The sequence below is a fragment of the Oryctolagus cuniculus genome, chromosome 4, assembly GCF_051225735.1.
Source record: "Oryctolagus cuniculus isolate XC-2025 breed Fujian yellow rabbit chromosome 4, ASM5122573v1, whole genome shotgun sequence".
In the NCBI taxonomy this organism is placed as follows: domain Eukaryota; kingdom Metazoa; phylum Chordata; class Mammalia; order Lagomorpha; family Leporidae; genus Oryctolagus; species Oryctolagus cuniculus.
This window is the reverse complement of record NC_142870.1, coordinates 11,579,794-11,600,210: the sequence shown is the minus strand read 5'-3', so window position 1 is coordinate 11,600,210 and position 20,417 is coordinate 11,579,794. Positions and strand designations below refer to the sequence as shown.

Genomic DNA, 20,417 nt, shown 5'->3' with positions numbered 1-20,417 from the left:
TACCTCCAAGCGTGCTCCATGGCAGAACGACCCCTCCCTGGTTCACAGCCTCTTCTATGAGGCAGGGGGTGGCCCCTTAATCAGATGTACAAAGAGATGGAGTCTTAACTATTTCCTGGCCCCAGATGACACAGGAGCATCCTGGAAAGCTAAGTGTGTCAAGCTGACAGAGACGTAGGGTGGGGCCAGCACTGATGTGTAGCAGGTAGGGCCCCTCCCTGCAGTGCCAGCATCCCAAATGGGCACCGGTTTGAGTCCTGGCTGCTCCACTTCGGTCCAGTTCTCTGCTATGGCCTCGGAAAGCAACAGAAGGTGGCCTAAGTGCTTGGGCCTCTGCACTCAGGTGGGAGACCTGGAAAAAGCTCCTGGCTTCGGATTGGCTCAGCTCTGGCTGTTGCAGCCATTTGGGGAGTGAACCAGACTTCTCTGCCTCTGCCTCTCTGTAACTCTGCCTTTCAAATAAATAAATAAATCTTTAAAAAAAAAAAGAGGTAGGTCACATTGCAGGTTGTAGGAATTGTGGTTCACCTGAACTTGAACTCACCACCTAGTTACACTACATCAGGTGCACTCCTGCTGGTGTGGACCTTGCAAGACAGCAGTGGTGGCTCAAGTGGTTAAGTACCAGATGCCATGCGTGCAGGACCTGGGCTGAGTTCACCACTCCTGGCTTTTGACCTGGCCAGCCCTGTCTGTTGCCGACATTTGGGGAGTGAACCAGCAGATGGAGCTCGCCCACTCTCTGTCTCTCTCTGTCAAGTAACTTTTTTTAGTAGCTTAAAATTACTGTTATCTAAACTTCTGTTCATTCTTGACACCTGCTGAAGCCACAGGAACTCAGAATAACTTTCAACAGGTGTCATTCAGTTCCTCAAAAAAGTCACGGAGTTTTTAAGAGTGATGTTAGCACTTTTTTTTTTATTTGTTTAAAGATTTATTTATTCGAAAGAGTTACACAGAGAGAAGAGAGGCAGAGAGAGTGAGAGAGAGAGGTCTTCCATCTGCTGGTTCACTCCCCAATTGGCCTCAACGGCCGGAGCAGTGCCAATCCAAAGCCAGGAGCCAGGAGCTTCTTCCGGGTCTCCCAGAGCTCCAGAGCTCCGATCTGTTGGTTCTCTCCAAATATTTGCACTGGTCCCCGGCCACGGTTGAAACCGGAAGCCCAGAATTTGATCCAGGTCTCCCAGGTGGGTGCAGGGGCCCAAGGACGTGGGCCATCTTCTACTGCTTTCCCAGGCCATAGCACAGAGCTGGATCAGAAGTGGAACAGCCGGGTCTCGAACCAATGCCCATATGGGATGGCAGCACTGCAGGCCAGGGCTTTAACCCGCTGCACCACAGCGCCGGCCCCTAAACTTCATTTCTGCAGGGAGTCTCTGCTCACTGAGGCAGGGATGTGTGGGCTCTGAACAGCATTAGCCAGTATACAGTGGTGGTATCCACCAAGCACACAGGTCAGTGCTGGCGGGGGAACTCTTTCATTCAAAGGATGCATTTGTAAAACCCACTTGGGGCCGGCGCCCCGCAGCTCAATAGACTAAGCCTCCACCTGCGGCGCCGGCACACTGGGTTCTAGTCCCGGTAGGGGCGCCGGATTCTGTCCCGGTTGCCCCTCTTCCAGGCCAGCTCTCTGCTGTGGCCCGGGAAGGCAGTGGAGGATGGCCCAAGTGCTTGGACCCTGCACCCCATGGGAGACCAGGAGAAGCACCTGGCTCCTGCCTTCGGATCAGTGCGGTGCGCTGGCCGCAGCAGCCACTTGGGGGGTGAACCAACGGCAAAGGAAGACCTTTCTCTCTGTCTCTCTCTCTCACTGCCCACTCTGCCTATCCAAAAAAAAAAAAAAAAAAAAAACCACTTGGGAAGTCGGAGTGTAGATGCCCCCTCACCTTCCGCACAAAGGGACACAGTGGCTGTGCGGTCAGCTTCAGGGAGGAGCCTTCCTCCCACACCTTATTTTGCAAGAGCAGATGCTGTCCGGAAGTTTATGGAGCTCTAGCATGAGCTGATGGGGCCAGACACTCTCCCTCTGTTGGAGTTTTGCTCTGCTGGTAAGAAATTGGCCAACTTTCTAAGCGATTGTGTACCCTGCCGGAGTTGCAGGGACAGCCCCAACCCCATGCATGCAAGACCTCGGGCAAGGCATCTGTTTTATTAAAGGCACCTTGCACTGGGACACTTCTGGAGGAAGCGTTTGTATATGGAAAACGTAACCACTCAGCTCAGGTCATTCAGGACGTTTCAGACACAGAGCTTCCTCTGATGGAACACTGCATGAAATCCGGTGGGGGAGGAGCCCTCAGTATCTGCGGGCCCACTCTGATACCGAAAGAGCCACGATGCTCAAGGCCCTTATACGAAATGGTACGGTTCTTGCATACCTCCTCCCACACACTTAGGATCGTCTCTAGATTGCATATAATACCTAGTACAATATAGATGCTGCCTAGTTATACTGCATCGTCTACACGATAATCACAAGAAAAAAAGTACCTGTTCAGTACAGATGAAATTTACTTATTTATTTGAGAAACACACAGAGCTCCGATCTGTTGGTTCTCTCCAAATATTTGCACTGGTCCCCTGCCAGGGTTGAAACCAGAAGCCAGGTCTCCCAGGTGGGTGGCAGAAACCCAATTTCCTGAGCCATCATTATTGCCTCCCAGAGTCTGCAGTAGCAGGAAACGAGCTAGGAATCGAACCTGGCACTCCTATGTGGGGTGTGAGGAGGGAGCTCAGTTGTGTGCCCCTGCTTAAAAGTGAGTTAGGGGGCAGGCGCTGTGGCATAGCAGGTAAAGCTGCCACCTTCAGTGCTGGCATCCCATACAGCCGCTGGTTCGAGTCCTGGCTGCTCCTCTTCTGATCCAGCTCTCTGCTATGGCCTGGGAAAGCAGTAGAAGATGGCCCCAGTGCTTGGACCCCTGCACCCACATAGAAGACTCTGAAGAAGCTCCTGACTCCTGCCTCAGATCAGCTCAGCTCTGGCCATTGCAGCCATTTGGGGAGTGAACCAACAGATGGAAGACCCCCCCCTTCTCTTTCCTCTCTCTCTCTGTCCCCCTCTCTCTCCCTCTGCCTCTCTTCTCCTTAACTCTGCCTTCCAAATAAATTAAAAATAAATATTTAAAAAAATGAGTTAGACCTTTTCAGAGACAACTTGGGAGACCATATTCTGAAAAGGTTGAAACTGGGCTCAGAGAGGAATTGATCCACTGTCCTGAGGCAGGAAGGGACTGTAGTTCAAGCCCAGAAAAGCACCCTGTTGGTTGGAGACAGGGGCTAAGTGTGGCTGACTCAGAGCCTACTCCCAGGCAGGACCAGCATGATTCCAGGTACTTCTGGGGGAAGCCAGGCTCCCTAAGACTTTCCCCCTAGGCGAGGGCTGTGCTAACACCAAACTGCTTTGACCAACACTCAAACGTACTGGGCATGTGCAGACACCTCTTGGGGTTCAGTGTAACAGGCCCCCTTCCCACTCAAACCCAGTAAACACACAAGCAGGCTGGTAGCTGGCTACAGCTCAAGGGGAAAGAACAAGAATTATCAAAACAGGCAAGGCACTCCCTTTTATAATGGTTATTTTTTCCTTTTTTTTTTTTTTTAAGATTTATTGATTTGAAAGACAGAGACAGATAGATCATCCATCTGCTGTCCACTCTCCAAATGGCCACAACAGCTGGGGCTGAGCCAGGCGGAAGCCAGAAGCCAGGAGCTCCATCCAGGTCTGCCACATGGGTGGAGGGGCTCAACTCCCTGAGTCGTCCGCTGTGGCCTTCCCAAGCACATCAGCAGGAAGCTGGACTGGAAGCCGGGCAGCTGTGACTCTAAATGGCACTCATGGGACGCCAGCATCACAAGGAGCAGCTTAACCCACTGTACCATACACAGGCCCCTGTGGCATTTCTCAAAAATACTTGATTCTGTGTTCTACAGTAAATGACTAATCTATGGATTAATACTTACACTAACTTGGGATTTTAATTTCTTTTTTTTTTAAATATTTATTTATTTGAAAGTCAGAGTTACACAGAGAAAGAAGGACAGGGAGGGGAAGAAAGAGAGAGGGGGGAGGGGGAAGGGGAGAGAGAGGGAGGGGCTGAAGGAGAGGGAGGGGGAGGGGGAGTCTGTCTTCCATCCACTGGTTCACTCCCCAGTTGGCCTCAACGGCCAGAGCTGTGCCAATCCGAAGCCAAGAGCCAGGAGCTTCTTCCAGGTCCCCCATGAGGATAACCGGGCCCAAGCACTTGGGTCATCTTCTGTTCTTTTCCCAGGCCATTAGCAGGGAAGCGATCAGAAGTGGAGCAGCTGGGACTTGAATCAGCACCTATATAGGATGCCAGCATTGCAGGGGGCAGCCTTACCCCGTGTGCCAAAAAATGGCCCTTTAAATCACTTTTTAAAGTCACGCATGGAAATTGTATAAAATACAAATTTCAGTGTCCATAAGAAACCCGTGAGGCTCGTTTGTTTGCACTTGGTCGATGGCTGCTTTTGCATGTACCGTAAGGCAGGAAGTGAGCAGTTCCAACAGCCGCTGTGTTGCCCACAAAGCCTAACATACTTGCTACCTGGCCCTTTCCAGAAAGTTGGATGATCCCCGACCTGGACAACAAAGTGGTCACTGCACAGGAGGCAGACCCACCCCTCTCGCTCAGGTTCACGCGAGGTTCTGCCCTTGTGTCATGGACGTCAGGATGTGACAGTACACTGCGGCGATGCCATCTTGTGTCTGGCCCCTCCATTCACCACCCGCTCTAATTCCCTGAGAAGGACACTGGCCAGTGAGAGATGCTCAAGTGCTGTCACTGGCCAACAAGACCAGGAAGACCCCGGGGAGGCTTCTCCCTGAAGCTCTCAAGGGACTGCCGAGAACAAGCTGCTCCCGCCTGCTGAACTTGTAAAGCTCCCCCCAGGGCTATGCCACAGGAATGGAGTCAGAGTGGCTTCTTCCTGTTTCCAGTTTGTGGTGAGGGAAGACAGCTGGCTGCACTTGGCGGATGTGGGACAGAGGGTCCTGGGACAGCCATTGCTTGGGAGAGAATTCCCGTCTGGGCAAGTTGCCAGCGCTGTACAAAATGGAGAATGACACAGCCCAGAAATTCATCCTAGTATAGAAGCAGGTGGCTTGGGCTTCTCTGGCTCCTTCATCATCAAAAATAAAGGGAAAGGGGGCAGGTGTGGTGGTGCAGCAGGTTAAGCCACCACTTGTGACACCAGCATCTCTTATGTGAATGCCGGTTCAATTCCTAGCTGCTCCGCTTCTGATCCAGCTCCCTGCTGACGCATCCTGGGAAAGCAGCAGATGATGGCCCAAGTGCTTGGGTCGCCACCCACATAGGAGACCAGGATGGGGTTTCCCGCTGCTGGCTCTGGCCTGGCCCAGACCTGGATAACAATGTATAATAAATGTAAACAGTCATTTAACTCACTTCATTTTTGCATCCTTGGTGAATAAAAACATTTTCCATATTCTCTGTGAGTAATGAGTGTATTTTGTACTTGAAAAGCATACAAGGGGCTGATGTTGTAGTTAGTGGGTTAGGCTGCCACCTGCAATGCCAGCCTCCCAGCTGCTCCACTTCCAATCCTGCTCCCTGCTAATGCACCTGGGAAAGCAGTGGAAGATGGCCCAAGTGCTTGGGTCCCTGCACCCATGTGGGAGACCTGAAAGAAACTCCTGGCTCCTGGCCTCAGTCTGGCCCAGCCCCGGCCTTTGCAGCCATTTGGGGAGTGAACCAGAGGATGAAAAATCTCTCTCTTCTGTCTCTCCCTCTCTCTGTGCCTTTCAAATAAATAAAATAAATCTTTGGGGAGAAAAAAAAAAGTGCCTTTGAGAGGACTTAAATCCTAAAAGAGCTGTTGCATCCAGGCAGGTCTGTGAGATCATGGTACACACGCAGGCACAATCTTACTTGGCACAAACCTCAATCAGGCAGTTAAACCAGTTTGCTTCGTTCTGAAATGTTGCTGTGCGCCCCAGTACAAGTGTGTACCTTCCAGAGAGCCCCAAATGCTTCTCAAGTGGCCAGCCCCATGCCACTGCTAAGATGTGGAGCAGCAGTATCCAAGGCCACGAACACACTCCTGCAGCTTGTGCACTGCACAGCCCCAGGGCTGCTGTCTGCCTACACAGAACACAGGTGCTGTGGAACTTGAACCCTGAAGAGGCCTCAGGCAGCCAGGATGCCGTCCCTGCTGCTGCTGCCCACACGAACAAGGCCTCTCAACAAAGCTCAACCGTGCCCAGGGAAACCTCAGCCACTGGCAGAGAAGTGTGTGCGGTTCCTTAGGAAGGAGTGGTGAGCGCTTGTCGTAGGGCCTTGCAGGAAGTGATTAATGATCCTGCTATGTGCCTCCGCCTGCATACAGAGCACATCCCATGTGGGGATGAGCGTGGGAACAGCATGTTCCTCCTTCCTCAGCAATCAAGTCGGGGCCAGTGCTGCAGTGCAGCCGGTTAAGGCACCACCTGTGCGGCTGGCATCACAAATGGGTGCTGGGCCAAATCCAGCCTACTCTACTTCCGGTCCAGCTGTCTGCTAATTCACCTGGGAAAACAGCAGAAGTTGGCCGAAATGCTTAGGCCCCTCCCACCCACATGGGAGACCTGGAAGGAGCTCCAGGCTATCGGCTTCAGCTTCTGAACCAGACCTGGCCATTGAAGCCATTTGGGGAGTGATCCAGCAGACACAGATCTCTTTTTCTCTCTGTCCCTCCTTTCTCTGCCACTCTGCCTTTCAAATAAACAAAATAAATCTTGTTTTTAAAAAAGTCAACTCTTAGCTATCACCAAGTGTTCTTCAGTTGTCATTGAGGCATTCTTTGATTTCCAATGTGATTCATAAACACATATAAATTTGTATTTTTAAACCTGATGCAATGCATGTACTTACCCATAAGAAAAGTATAAAACCTGAAACCAGGCTGGTAACTCGGGCACCTGTCCTGTGGTTCCTGGGTTCAAATCCTTAGTCTGACTCACTGAATAACCTTGATTCTTCAATCAGACTTGGATCTTCCAGTTAACAAGAGCCACTACAGGTGCCCCGGTTCCAATGCCCAGTCACAAAAGCCAAACACTGGAGAACTGTTCTAAATTCAAGAGACACTAGCGGGACATCACAACTAAATGCAACGTGTGTCCCTGGGTTGCACCCTAGAACAAAAAGATTTTTTCTTTAAAGCGAACTAGTGGGGCAATTGGCACCATCTGAAGAAGGTGCATAGTGCTGGATCCTGGTTCTGGGATTTTATTTCAGTCATATTTTGAGGAAAACATACACACAAGTATTCAAGGGTAAAGAGGCAGCGTAAACATTTAGGAAAAAAGCCAATGTGGGAAAACGGCGCCATCTGGGACCCCTGACTGAAGCTTATGCCTGAGTTCTCTGTTCTTTTGGTGCCTTCTCTCGGACCCCCAAGGTGCTGCAAAGTAAAAGTTCATCAGCATCTAAATATACAATTTGTATTGTGGAAGAAAATATATACAGTTGACTTACCAAACACTCCTATGTGGAATGGTTTAATCTGATACAATTGCTACAAACTAATAAGCACCAAGAGGCTCAAAACAAAACCAAACTGAGGGGGCAGGCGCTGTGGTGTAGCAGGTAAAGCTGCCGCCTTCAGTGCCGGCATTCCCATACCGCCGCTGGTTCGAGTCCTGGCTGCTCCACTTCCAATCCAGCTCTCTGCTATGGCCTGGGAAGGCAGTAGAGGATGGCCTAAGTCCTTGGGCCCCTGCACCTGTGTGGGAGACCCAGAAGAGGTTCCTGGCTCCTGGCTTCGGATAGGCACAGCTCTGGCCGTTGCGGCCAGTTGGAGAGTAAGCCAGCAGATGGAAGACCTCTCCTTCTCTCTGTGTGTAACTCTTCCAAATAAATAAATAAATCTTTAAAAAAAAAAAAAAAAAAAAAACACACACACACACACACAACAAAAAAAACCAACTTGGGACTTTTGTTTTTCTTGATGTGGCGCGCCACCTTGTGGCCATAAGCTAAAAAGCCATCAGGTGAAGAAACACCCCGTCCAGGAAAGCCACCAGGGAAGGTAAGAAGGGCCCACATTTATTGATCATTATTTCCAGAACTATGAGAGGCTTTTCCTCCGGTTAGTTCTCGAACACATTCACAGTTAGGGAAACAGTCTCAGAGCCACATACATCAGTGGCAGTGCCAGAACGAGAAGTTAACCAACCTAAACATAAACCCACACTCCCTCAAGATCCCAACTCCAAATCCAGAGTCCCTAGTGACAATGCAACAGGGAGAATGCTTCCAACTGTTGTTCATCGCCAGCTTTATTCTCCCATACTCACATTGGCCAGAGTCGGCCCCAGACCAGTGCTGTCCACCTAAACATTTCCCTCGGTTTGTTAATCCCCTTTCTCTCTCTACAGCCACCACAGCAGCAGTTTCCTGAGAACCCATTTCTCAGAGTGCTTCAGGAGGTAAACTTCCAAACCTCAAGTACAGAAGGCACCGTATTCACTGACACGTCTCCTCCAACCCTGCAATGCACTTAGAAAAAGCGCTAGGAAACTTGACAGGACCCGGGCATCTCCCAGCAGACGCCTCCATTCAAGTCCCAGCCCCACTCCCCCTCCAGCTTCCTGCTGATATGTTCTACGGGAGTCTCTGGCGCTCATGTGGGAGACAGGGCTGAGCTCCCAGCTCCTGGCCTTGGCCTAGCCCAACTCCAGCCCCTGCAGGTCCAGGGAATGAGCCAGGAACCAGGAGCTCTGTCTCTCAAGTAATCAAGAAAAAACTTTACAGGAAAAGAGGATGTTTTGACCTAGTTCAGTGCATGGTTTCCCACCCTTCTTTGACACACACTTCCTCCCTGGTTCTAAAGAGATCATCCATGTTCTGTAACCAGCTCCATCAAGAGCAGGGCTTTGTATTCAGAGGGAAAGTCTGAGCCATGACCCCCAACCTGAGGGTGTGTTACTCAGCCTCTCTGCACCACCATTCCTGCCTCCAAATTATCAGAATTACATGAGGCAATATGTGGATCACAGGGCGTTCTCGGTAAATGTTAGCTATCAGTGTGGAATGGAAAAACGACACCGTGATGGGGGGCCTAGCCAATGATTAGGCTGACTGATGGGTCAAAACAGGAATGACGAACAAGTAAGACTATGTGAAAGGAAAACAAGTCAGTAACAGCCCCTTAGTCACAAGTTTCTTCATTACTCAGATTTTGCAATTTTATTTTTTTTAGTTATTTATTTATTTGAAAGGCAGAGCTATGGGGTGGGGGGTAGATAGAGAGGTCTTCCATTTGCTGGTTCACTCCCCACATGGTTGCAGCGGCCAGGGCTGGGTCTCAGGTCAAAGTCAGGAGCCAGGAGCTCCCACATGGTCTTCGGGTCTCCCACATGGGTGTCAGGGAACTTGGCTGCTCTCCCAGGCCAGCAGCGGCAGGAGGCCGGATTGGTAGTAAAGTAGCTGGGACTTGGGTCAGTGCCCATATGGGATGCCGGTGTCAGAGGCAGTGGCCTAACCCACTACACCACAACTCCAGTCCTCAGATTTCACAGTTTTAAGTTTACCTGCTGGCAAATTTATCTGTATCCCTGGGACTCTCTTGATATTCGAGGATATGTGCAGACAATAACTGAGTCACTTCCAGAGTGAAAAGTAAACAAGGCCACACTCTTCCCATGAGGAGAACCCAGAGAGAACATGGGTTCAGTGCATCTGGGTCCAACACTCTTGGAGATTCTTGCTCAACTGGTCAAATTACCGCTTCAGATCACCCATCTTTCAATGTCTTTTTTTTTATTTTTTTTTTTTGAGTTTGGGACACTGGAGGAAACCTAGCAATAGGAGGTCCAGCATCATCCCTGCCAAGAATGGAAGTGTGTGTGTGTGTGTGTGTGGTTTTTTTTTTTTTTGGGGGGTGGGGGCAGGCAGAGTGGACAGTGAGAGAGAGAGACAGAGACAAAGGTCTTCCTTTGCCATTGGTTCACCCTCCAATGGCCACTGCGGCCAGCACGCTGCGGCCGGCGCACCGCGCTGATCCGATGGCAGGAGCCAGGTACTTATCCTGGTCTCCCATGGGGTGCAGGGCCCAAGGACTTGGGCCATCCTCCACTGCACTACCTGGCCACAGCAGAGAGCTGGCCTGGAAGAGGGGCAGCCGGGACAGAATCCGGTGCCCCGACCGGGACTAGAACCCAGTGTGCCGGCGCCGCAAGGCGGAGGATTAGCCTAGTGAGCCGCGGCGCCGGCCTTCAATGTCTTCTTTATAGAGAAAAAAGTTATATAATGGAAAAATATCACCTGTGTTTTTCATCAGTGGCAAAACAACACAAGGAATACAGGGATTTCGGGGAAAGGCATTTGCCCAGTGGTGCAGCTGCTGTTTGGGATGGCCACATCCCACACTGGAGTGTCTGGTTTGATAGACATCTGAGCTTCCTGCAAGCTTGCAGGTGAAGGCTCAAAGTTATTGGGTTCTTGTCACCTACATGGGAGACCTGGATTGCATTCCTGAATCCCAGCTTCGGCCCACCTCCACCTGTGGGCACCTAGGGAATGAGTCAACAGATAGGAGCTCTCTGTTTCTTTGTCATGCTGTCTCCCAAATGATTGATTTTTTAAATCTAAGTAATAAAATAGAATGTTCTGGTAACAGTGGACACTCATATTCAACAGCTTCTGAACCTGTATAGGGGTAAGAACTCTATTAAGTGAATCATGTGTTTTTAAGTGATTATTAAGGATCCCATTTTTTCTATGAGTGAATACGGGGGCCAGCATTGTAATGCAGCAAGATTAAGCCGTGTCCTGCTATGCTGGCACCCCACATGGGTGCCAGTTCTAGCCTCGGCTGCTCCACTGCTGGTCCAGCTCCCTGCAAATGTTCCAGGCTCTTGGCTTCAGCCTGGCCCAACCTCAGCTGTTGAGGGCATTTGGGAAGTAAGTCAGGGGATGGAAGATCTGTCTCGGTTTCTCTGACTTTCAAATAATTAGTTAAATGTAAAAGAAGTCTTTCTTTAATCAGGTCTACCTCAATAATGGAAAAATAAATGACAAACCAATTTTTATGCTTCATTTTCTCCAAAAACTGAACAATATTGCAGTGTGTGAGAAATAATATTTATTGCAACAGGCTATGACAATGGAAGCAAGTAAATACGCTTATAGTTTACTGGATGCAAGACAAAGCGTACTGATAATTTTGAGCAAAAAATAACAACAAAGAAAGAAGCAGTCAAACAAGATGGCTTCTAGACGAAGGCACAGCACTCGGCAACTGCTTCATTAGCTGTGCACAGTAAGAGGAGAGAAGGATGCAGACTGAGGCTGACATTAGGAGCTGCGTAGACCACCACTGGTCTCCTGGCTCACAACGCAAAGCTCCATAAAGAAGTGCAACACAAAATGCAGAGAGTAGAAGCAGCAATAAAGGCCCACAGGAACGCAGAGCACAAACACGGCATGTCAAACTCTGCGGAAGACGTTTCTGATTGGAGTGTGGACTTCCAAACTGAAGATGTATTTCACAGAAACATTCACCCAGCGCTTGAGAGCTGGAGCAGAAAGAGACCTGCAGTCATAACAACTGGATGAAACGCCTACATTTTTTTTACAAGGTTATAATAATTCCATTTGGGAAGAAGTGATTTATCTTTAAACTAATCATTCCACTTTTTGTTATAGGAGTCATGCTTTGAAACTGCAGTTGTCTCGCATGTGCTTGCTCCTGGGTGCCATCAGATAAGGACCAGCCAGGGACAGCCCCAGGAGACTGCATGAGCCGCTCCTAGGAGGGCCTGCGGCTGAGCTGCCTTGCAGCCTGCTTCCGTTAGCCATGAGAAGCTGAGCGTACTTCATCACGGACCATCCCTTCTCAAATAAAGTCATGTTAGAAGAATTCTTTTTAAAAGAGGCTTTCAAAAGCACTCCTTCAGGCATTTAAAAAATCTTCATATAAAAGTCCACTTCTTTAACACATAATAACACATTTTCCTTTAAAAAAATTCTCCTTTTTAAGCCAAAATAAATTACAACTTGTGGAAATGCCTCTTTTAATGGCTCACAGCTTTTTCCAGATACATGGAGCTATAGTTTCTGCACAGCTTCAGAAATCAGAGAGAGACATTAGAGTAGTTACCTCCACAGGACAAGATGACGCAACCCTGGCTCAGGGAAGGAATCAAGCTTAAAGTCTGAGGAATAAAAAACTGACAGTCATTATCCAACCTAAATAGTCTTATATTATGTACATATTAACAGTCTGGTCAATGAAAAAAAAAGGACAGAGTTCATAAAACTATTTCAAAACTCAGGGCATAAAAAGGTAAAGAAACAAAACTGAGTGTACAATCCATTCCGTTTGGCAATGTGTAAATCATAGTGAGCAATACAAACTTATCTACAAATAGGAAGTAGCAAAAGGAAAACGTGATTTAAGAAGCAATCTCAGGTCCATAGCTCTTCAGTTCTTCCAAACTTGTAGATCAGAGTGCTAGAAAAATATGGAAACAGTCATGAAGAAAAAGCATATGGGGAAGCAACACAGAATTCATTTTCTCCATAGCTTTGACAGGTACCTCCCCGATCCCCTTAATTTTAAAAATGAAATTAAAGATCATGGTGCTACTGGTCTGAATTTTCTTACTTTGTAAAGCTGTTAACTAACAGCTGAGCTTAATTAAGCACTCATTCTTAGCGCCTGGAAAGTTATTACATAGGGCCATTTTACATCTCTAGGAGTCTACCACACCTGAGCTACAGCCACTGAAACATCAAAGCAGCTCAGGCTGTAATTCTTCCGTCCTTTAACAAATAATGACAGTGCCCTGAGCACTGGCTACGCACCAGGCTTCTGGCAAAGAGCAAGGATGTGATTGAGAGTAAAACAGACAGATCTCTGCCCTAATGGAACTAACAGTTGTGAGGGAGATAATCTAATAAATACATGTAAAATTTCAGCTACAGATAAGTGCTATAAAGGAGAGGCACATAGTATCATAACAGTGCAATACAAGGATAGATCCGACCTAGGCAGAGGTCAGGGAAGGCTTTCCTGGGAAGGGTGAGAATTATATCAGCAAAGTAGGAGGCAGGGAGGCAGAAAAACTAGGACACTGAGAGACCAGGGGTTGAGTTTCAGGCATGCTGAGTGATGGGTTTGAAATGTCAGCAAAGAAGGGATGTTAAGAGGAGTCTGGATAAGTGGTTCACTCCCAGAAGGACATCTGTGACTCATCAGCTGATAAGCAATAATTGAAGTCCTAAGCATTTGAGCTCAACCAGAGACAAAAATAACAAGAGAAGAGAAAGTCCAAAACAGAGCCATAGTGGTAATGGAGTGGAAGATCAGCATGCAAAGGAAACAGGAAGAGTGGCCAGAGAAGCAGGAGAGGCGGCTCCCTAGTGGGCTGCACCTGGCCCAGCACAAAGGCATCCCACAGGCAGGCCAGCCTCCGGACAGAGCACACAGATGATGCCACTGTCACCGTCTACCTGAGCCCAGGCCTTAAATGCAGACAAGGTTTCTATTCATTCAACTGTATTTATGCAGATTCTACCACTACAAAGAGCTGAATCCAAACTTTAATTCCTAAATATTATCTAAAATGTCTTCATGTTGGCCAGTGTTATAGCACAGATGGTTAGGCCCCTGCTTGTAACTCCAGTATCCCCTAAGAGCTCATGTTCAAGGGGGCCAGCATTGCGGCACAGTGGGTCAAGCTGTCACTTGTGATGCCAACATCCTATATGGGAGTGCCAGTTCGAGTCCTGGCTGCTCCACTTCTGATCCAGCTCCCTGATAATGTGTCTGAAAAGCAGCAGGTGATGACGGAAGTACTTGATTTCCTGCCACACACATGGGAGACCCAGATGGAGTTCCTGGCTCCTGGATTCAGTCTGGCCCAGTCCTGGCTGCTATTAGCATTTGGGGAGTGAACCAGTGGACAGAAGATTTCTTTCTCACTGCGTGTCATTCTGCCTATTAAATAATAAAATAAGTGGGGCCTGTCGCTCCCCCTCTTCGTGGAGGAACGACACTAAGCCCTGCCTAGGCTTCATATCCGAGTCACGGCACCATTATGTCGCTCCCCCTCTTCGTGGAGGAGCAACACAGGACCCTGCGCTGTTCTTTTGTCTGCTCGGCCCTCCCCGGGTTTGCTGCTGGTTCTTCCCGGGTTGGCTACTGTCCCTTCCACCTCCGTGGAAGGGCAGTTCCCCCTGGCCACATTCCCCACTTCCGCAGGGGAGCGGCACACCGCCGGCCGGCTCTCTCGGGGGCTGCACAGGTGTTCCCTCAGATGTTCCCCTTAGATGTTCCCTGGTGCATGCCGTCTCTCTCCTCCTTTATAGTCCTCCTCCACCAATCCTAACTCGGCTGCCCACACGCCGAGTATGCTGCTCTCCAATCAGGAGCAAGTCCTACAGTTTATTGGCTGAACTGGAGGCAGCTGTGCAGAAGCTGTTTTCTTCTCTCCCAGCGCCATGTTGTGGGAGAGCAGATGCATAGAATAAGTCTTAATTCCAGTAACTTAGTCTAGTCCAAGCTGCTCCCCACAGATCCCCCTTTCTTTTTATTTTTTGGCGTTGATACGCGCCTGTCTTCGGTGTCCCGCGGCACACACTCTGCTCTACTTGCTAGAGTTGCCACAGGTTCTTACAAGTCCTATCAATCAGGCAAACCGAATCCGGGTCCTCTCTTCGCCATGTTGTGAGGAGGTTTATAGGCGCTGATGCGTGCCTGTGTTCGGTGACCTGCGGCTCACACTCTGGTCCAGCCACCTGCTGGTGCTTACCGCCTTAATCAGGCAGACCGAATCCAAGCCTCCTAATTGCTGTATTGTGGGGAGGCCTTACTGATGTTAATTCGTGCCTGTCTTCGGTGACCTGCGGCGCATAAGCTGCTAGCCGCCCGCAGGTGCTCATCGCCTCACTTAATCAGGCAGACCGAATCCAAGCTCTCACATTGCAGTGTTGTGGGGAGGCCTTATTGATGTTAATTCGTGCCTGTCTTCGGTGACCTGCGGCGCATAAGCTGCTAGCCGCCTGCAGGTGCTCATCGCCTCACTTAATCAGGCAGACCGAATCCAAGCTCTCACATTGCAGTGTTGTGGGGAGGCCTTTCTATTTCTCTATTTCTCTATGTCCGGGCATTCCTATTTCTCCCATTCTACTTCCATCTTCCAGCATTCCCATTTCTCTCATTTTACTTCTAAACTTCTGTTTCTCTTATCCCCGCGGCTTCCCGGCGCCCGCCCCAAGGCTATTTCTCGGCGGCTTTCCGGCTGAGCCGCTTCAGCCCGCGTCTCTCTCATCTGCGCGGCTCGGCTTTGCGCGCACACTCCGCGGTCTCGCACTTAGCCCAGCGTTCCCTATCTACTTGTGCCCCGCACGCTCTCTCTGCGCACGGCAGCCTCCGCGAGTCACACAGCGTAGCCTACGTCTCCGCCATTAGCATTCAATCTAAGTTCCCCGGGCTAGCCTGGCGAATTCAACCCAGCTCACGTCTCCGCCCCACGATTTGGCTTCCCGTCCTTTGCTCCCCGGGCTAATCAGACGGATCCCAATCTGGCTTACGTTTCTGCTTCTGGTTTCAACTTTTCGCCCCCTATTCCCGGGCTAACTTGAGAATCCCAAAGTGGCTTTCGTCTCCGCCTCGGCCTGCCCCCCGCGGCTTCAATTTCCCTAACATTTTTCTCTACCCGGTATATTTCCCCAAGCTTTCCTCCAACAATACTCCTCCCTCATTTCTCCTGGCCTCTCCCCACAGTCCGCATCCGAGTCTGTTTGTTCTAGCTTTCACTTTCGCTTTCGACCTTAGAGATTTCTCCCAGCTTCCCCCCGTAGTCCGTATCTGAGTCTATGTTTCTTCTTGCTTTCACTTTAAATCCTAACTTCTTTCCCACAGTCCGTATCCAAGTCTATGCCTAGGCTTTCAATAGCTTCTTCCGGCACCTTTCTCATCCGGCTTTCCCTAGGCTGTTTGCTAGTCTCTCTCTCCGATATTTTCCCACATCTTCCCGTTTCTTCCCTCCTAAGTTTCCTATCCGAGTCACGGCACCATTATGTCGCTCCCCCTCTTCGTGGAGGAACGACACTAAACCCTGCCTAGGCTTCATATCCGAGTCACAGCACCATTATGTCACTCCCCCTCTTCGTGGAGGAACGACACTAAGCCCTGCCTAGGCTTCATATCCGAGTCACGGCACCATTATGTCGCTCCCCCTCTTCGTGGAGGAACGACACAGGACCCTGCGCTGTTCTTTTGTCTGCTCAGCCCTCCCCGGGTTTGCTGCTGGTTCTTCCCGGGTTGGCTACTGTCCCTTCCACCTCCGTGGAAGGGCAGTTCCCCCTGGCCACATTCCCCACTTCCGCAGGGGAGCGGCACACCGCCGGCCGGCTCTCTCGGGGGCTGCACAGGTGTTCCCTCAGATGTTCCCCTTAGATGTTCCCTGGTGCATGCCGTCTCTCTCCTCCTTTATAGTCCTCCTCCACCAATCCTAACTCGGCTGCCCACACGCCGAGTACGCTGCTCTCCAATCAGGAGCAAGTCCTACAGTTTATTGGCTGAACTGGAGGCAGCTGTGCAGAAGCTGTTTTCTTCTCTCCCAGCGCCATGTTGTGGGAGAGCAGATGCATAGAATAAGTCTTAATTCCAGTAACTTAGTCTAGTCCGAGCTGCTCCCCACAGGGCCAGCATTGTGTTGTAGTGGGTTAAGTCACCACAAGCGATGCCAAATCCCACATGGGCACTGGTTCCCATCTTAGCTGTCCCACTTCCAATCTTGCAGATGTGTGCCTGGGAAAGCAGTGAAAGATGGCACAAGTACCTGACTTCAGCTCCGGCCACTGAGGTCATATGGGGAATGAATCAGCAAATGGAAGATATCTCTCTTTGTCTCTCCCTCTCTAACTCTTTCAAATCTTTTCAAAACTTAATCAACCCAGATGTCCGTCTACTGATGACTGGACAAAGAAAATGTGGTGTGTGTGTACGTGTGTGTGTGTACACGCACACCTGGAATGCTGCTCAGCCATAAAAGATTGAAATCCTTATTCTGCCATAAAATGGATACAACTGGAAACCATTATACTTAGGGAAATAAGCCAGTCCCAAAAAGACAAATATCATGCTTTCTCTGATACGTGCTAGTTAAAACAGAATACAAAAAAAATGTATAGGAATGAAACAGACATCTTGTGATTTTATTGTTGTTTTTAGCTCTTGTTTATACTCCTGTGAAACTGTGGTCTTTTTATTTGTTGAATATTATGGTTACAGGTACATTAAGCCTGTGATTATAGAGTGGACTGGAAGTATGTTTTTGCAAAAATTAAAAAGACAAGCAAGGAAGGAGGGGGTTTGAGGGAGGGAGAGAGGGAAACAGGGAAAGATGGTTATCTTCTTAGAATTATACCTATGAAATACATAGAACCTGTTCTCTTTATACTAATAAAAATATATTAATTAATTAAATCTAACAACAACAACCACCTTTGAGCTCCAAACCATAGCACTGGGAATGTGGGAAGAAAAAAAAAAAGAGTAAGTTTAGGAGCTAGCATTGTGGCACAGCAGGTTAGGCTGTAGCCTGCAACAGTGGCATCCCATGTAAGCTCCCAGCTGCTCTACTTCAGATCCAGCTCCCTGCTAATGCACCTGGTGAAGCAGCAGAGGATGGTCCAAGTGCTTGGGCCCCTGCCACTCACATGAGACCTAAATGGAGTTCCAGGATTGCAGCTTTGGCCTGGCCTAGCCAGGGAGTGAACCAGTAGATGAAAGATCTGTCTCTTTCTCTGTAACTCTGCCTTTCAAATAAATAAATCTTTAAAAAAAAAGGTGCAAAGAAATTTGAAATCTATGCATAGCTTTTTTTTTTAAGATTTTATTTATTTATTTATTTGAGAGGCAGAGTTAGAAAGAGAGTGAGAGTGTGAGAAAGAGAGAGGTTCTCCATCTGCTGGTTCACTCCCCAAATGGCCACAACAGTCAGAGCTGCTCCAATTGGAAGCCAGGAGCCAGGAGCTTCTTTCAGGTCTCCCAAGCAGGTCCAGGGGCCCAAGGACTAGCGCCATCTTCTTACTGCTCTCCCAGGCCATGGCAGAGAACTGGATCAGAAGTGGAGCAGCCAGGACTCCAACCAGAGCCCATGTGGGAAGAGGGCGCTGCAGGCGGCGGCTTCACCTGCCACTCCACAGCGCCGGCCCCTATAGCTTTTTCATAATACATATTTTTCATGAACTCTTGGAAGATCCTTTATATGCATAGATTTGAAAGTTTTTTCACACCAATATAAATATATTTTAATTCCATTTTTCACAAACTGAAGTACCCACAGATAATGATCTTAAGATCATTAAAAGGAAATTAAGGGACCGGCACTGTGGTATAATGGATAAAAAGCCTTTGAAGCCGGCGCCGTGGCGCAGTAGCTTAATCCTCTGCCTGAAGCGCTGGCATCCCAAGTGGGCGCTGGTTCAAGTCCCAGCTGCTCCTCTTCCGATCCAGCTCCTGCTATGGCCTGAGAAGTAACAGAAGATGGTCCAAGTGCTTGGGCCCCTGCACCCACATGGGAGACCGGGAAGAAGCTCCTGGCTCCTGGCTTCGGATTGGTGCAGCTCTGGCCATTGTGGCCAACTGGGGAGTGAACCAACAGAAGGAAGATCTTTGTCTCTATCACTCCCTCTCACTGTCTGTAACTCTACTCTCAAATAAAATAAATAAAAATCTTAAAAAAAAAAAGCCTCCGCTTGCAATGCCAGCATCCCATATGGTGCCAGTTCTAGTCTACGGCTCCACTTCCAATCCAGCTCTCTGCTATGGACTGGGAACACAGTGGAAGATGGCCCGAGTCCTTGGGCCCTTGCACCTGAGTGGGAGCCTGGAAGAAGCTCCTGGCCCCTGGCTTTGGATCGGCCTAGCTCCGGCCGTTGCAGCTATCTGGGAGTGAACCAGTCAATGAAAGACCTCTCTCTCTCTCTCACTCTAACTCTAACTTTCAAATAAATAAATAAATCTTTTAAGAAAAGAAAAGAGAATTAAAAGGTGGCATACATAAAGCACCCCGCTGCTGAGATCTTGGCACACAGCATATTCCCTAATTAAAAAGCTTACTATGCTCTTACGTAAAGTGAGTTTTCACGTATTAAAAAAGTTCTATGCACTGTAACTTATCCAGGGTTTTAAACATGTTCTGTGTACATGCTGCTCTTATAATAAAGCAGACATTTTGTAAATGTTATAGGTGTGGAAAAGAAATTAAGCAACTTACCTAAAAAATATGAGTGCATTTTGAAAAAACACAGCTAGTCCTGGATAAACATCAGTATCTGCATATACGAAGTAAAACAGATTAGAAGATTACAAAGACAAATGATCACAAAAAAGTGTGCCACCCCTAATGACACACTCTGTAGATCATAACATACAATTATTATTCACCAAAGACATCAATAATGAAAGTGAAGTACAAAATATCCATTTCTATTCTCCAAAAACAAAGGACTGCTCTCACCCAGGATAAAAGTCAATGAATGCAGACTTCCTTTTTCTCTAAAGTTACTGCTATGGTTCTAGCTGCATCAAACTGCTGATCTCCGGGATGGGGAGATGGGCATTCAGCCTAACAGTTAAGATGCCAGTTAAACACCCACATCCCAAACTGGACAGCCTGGGTTCACTGTGAATCTCTGCTCCTGGTTCCAGCTTTCTGCTAATGCAGATCCTGGGTGGCATCAGTGATGGCTCAAGTAATTAGGTATCTGCTAATCACGTGGGAGACCTAGATTCAGCCCAGGCCAGTCCCAGCCATTGAGGCATTCAAGGGGGCAAACCAGCAGATGTGTGTGTGTGCACACACACGCACACGTGTGTGCACACACTCCCACAAATACTCACACTCTCTCTGCTCCTCAAATAAATAAAACAGAATAAAAAAGACAAAGGAAGCACCCTTGTGTTCCTTTGCTTCCTATGGCCAACACAGAAATACAAAATAGTAAAAAGACACAAATTAAGTTCTTGATTATTTAGCAGTCTATTTATTTTCTTTAATCAATTCAGGAGTTTTTAGTGCAAATATGACACATATAAAAAGGATCATTAAAGGGGCTGGGCTGTGGTACAGTGGGTTAAGCTACCACTTGTGATGTTGGTACCCCATATCAGAGTGCCAGATGCTCCCTGCCAATGCACCTAAAAAGGAGCAGAAGACAGCCCCAAGTCCTTGGGCCCCTGCCACCCACAAAGGAAACCCAGATTGAATTCCTGGCTCCTGGCTCCTGGCTCCAGCCTGGCACAGATCTGGCTGTTGCAGCCTTTAGGGAATGAACCAGTGGACAAAAGATCTCTCCCTCACTTATTCTCATTCTCTCTTGTCCTGTCTTTCAAATAAATAAATCCTTTTTTAAAAAAAAAAAAGGATCATACAATGC

The 20,417-nt window shown here is 48.6% G+C and overlaps 1 protein-coding gene across 2 annotated transcripts in view; it reads right to left on the bottom strand.

Annotated features, from left to right (window-relative positions):
- Nucleotides 1–11,086: 11,086 nt before the first annotated feature.
- The window catches only part of TMEM50B (transmembrane protein 50B), a 45,423-nt gene continuing 36,092 nt past the window's right edge, over nucleotides 11,087–20,417 (bottom strand). The window contains exons 6-7 of one of the 2 annotated variants that reach the window (XM_008274925.5): nucleotides 19,256–19,313; nucleotides 11,087–12,477 (exon numbers count right to left, since the gene is read on the bottom strand). In XM_008274925.5, coding sequence (XP_008273147.1) covers nucleotides 12,432–12,477; nucleotides 19,256–19,313 — 104 coding nt within the window. In that variant the 3' untranslated portion in view covers nucleotides 11,087–12,431. The remainder of the gene's footprint in view (nucleotides 12,478–19,255; nucleotides 19,314–20,417) is intronic. The other variant, NM_001171419.1, reaches the window with a different exon arrangement.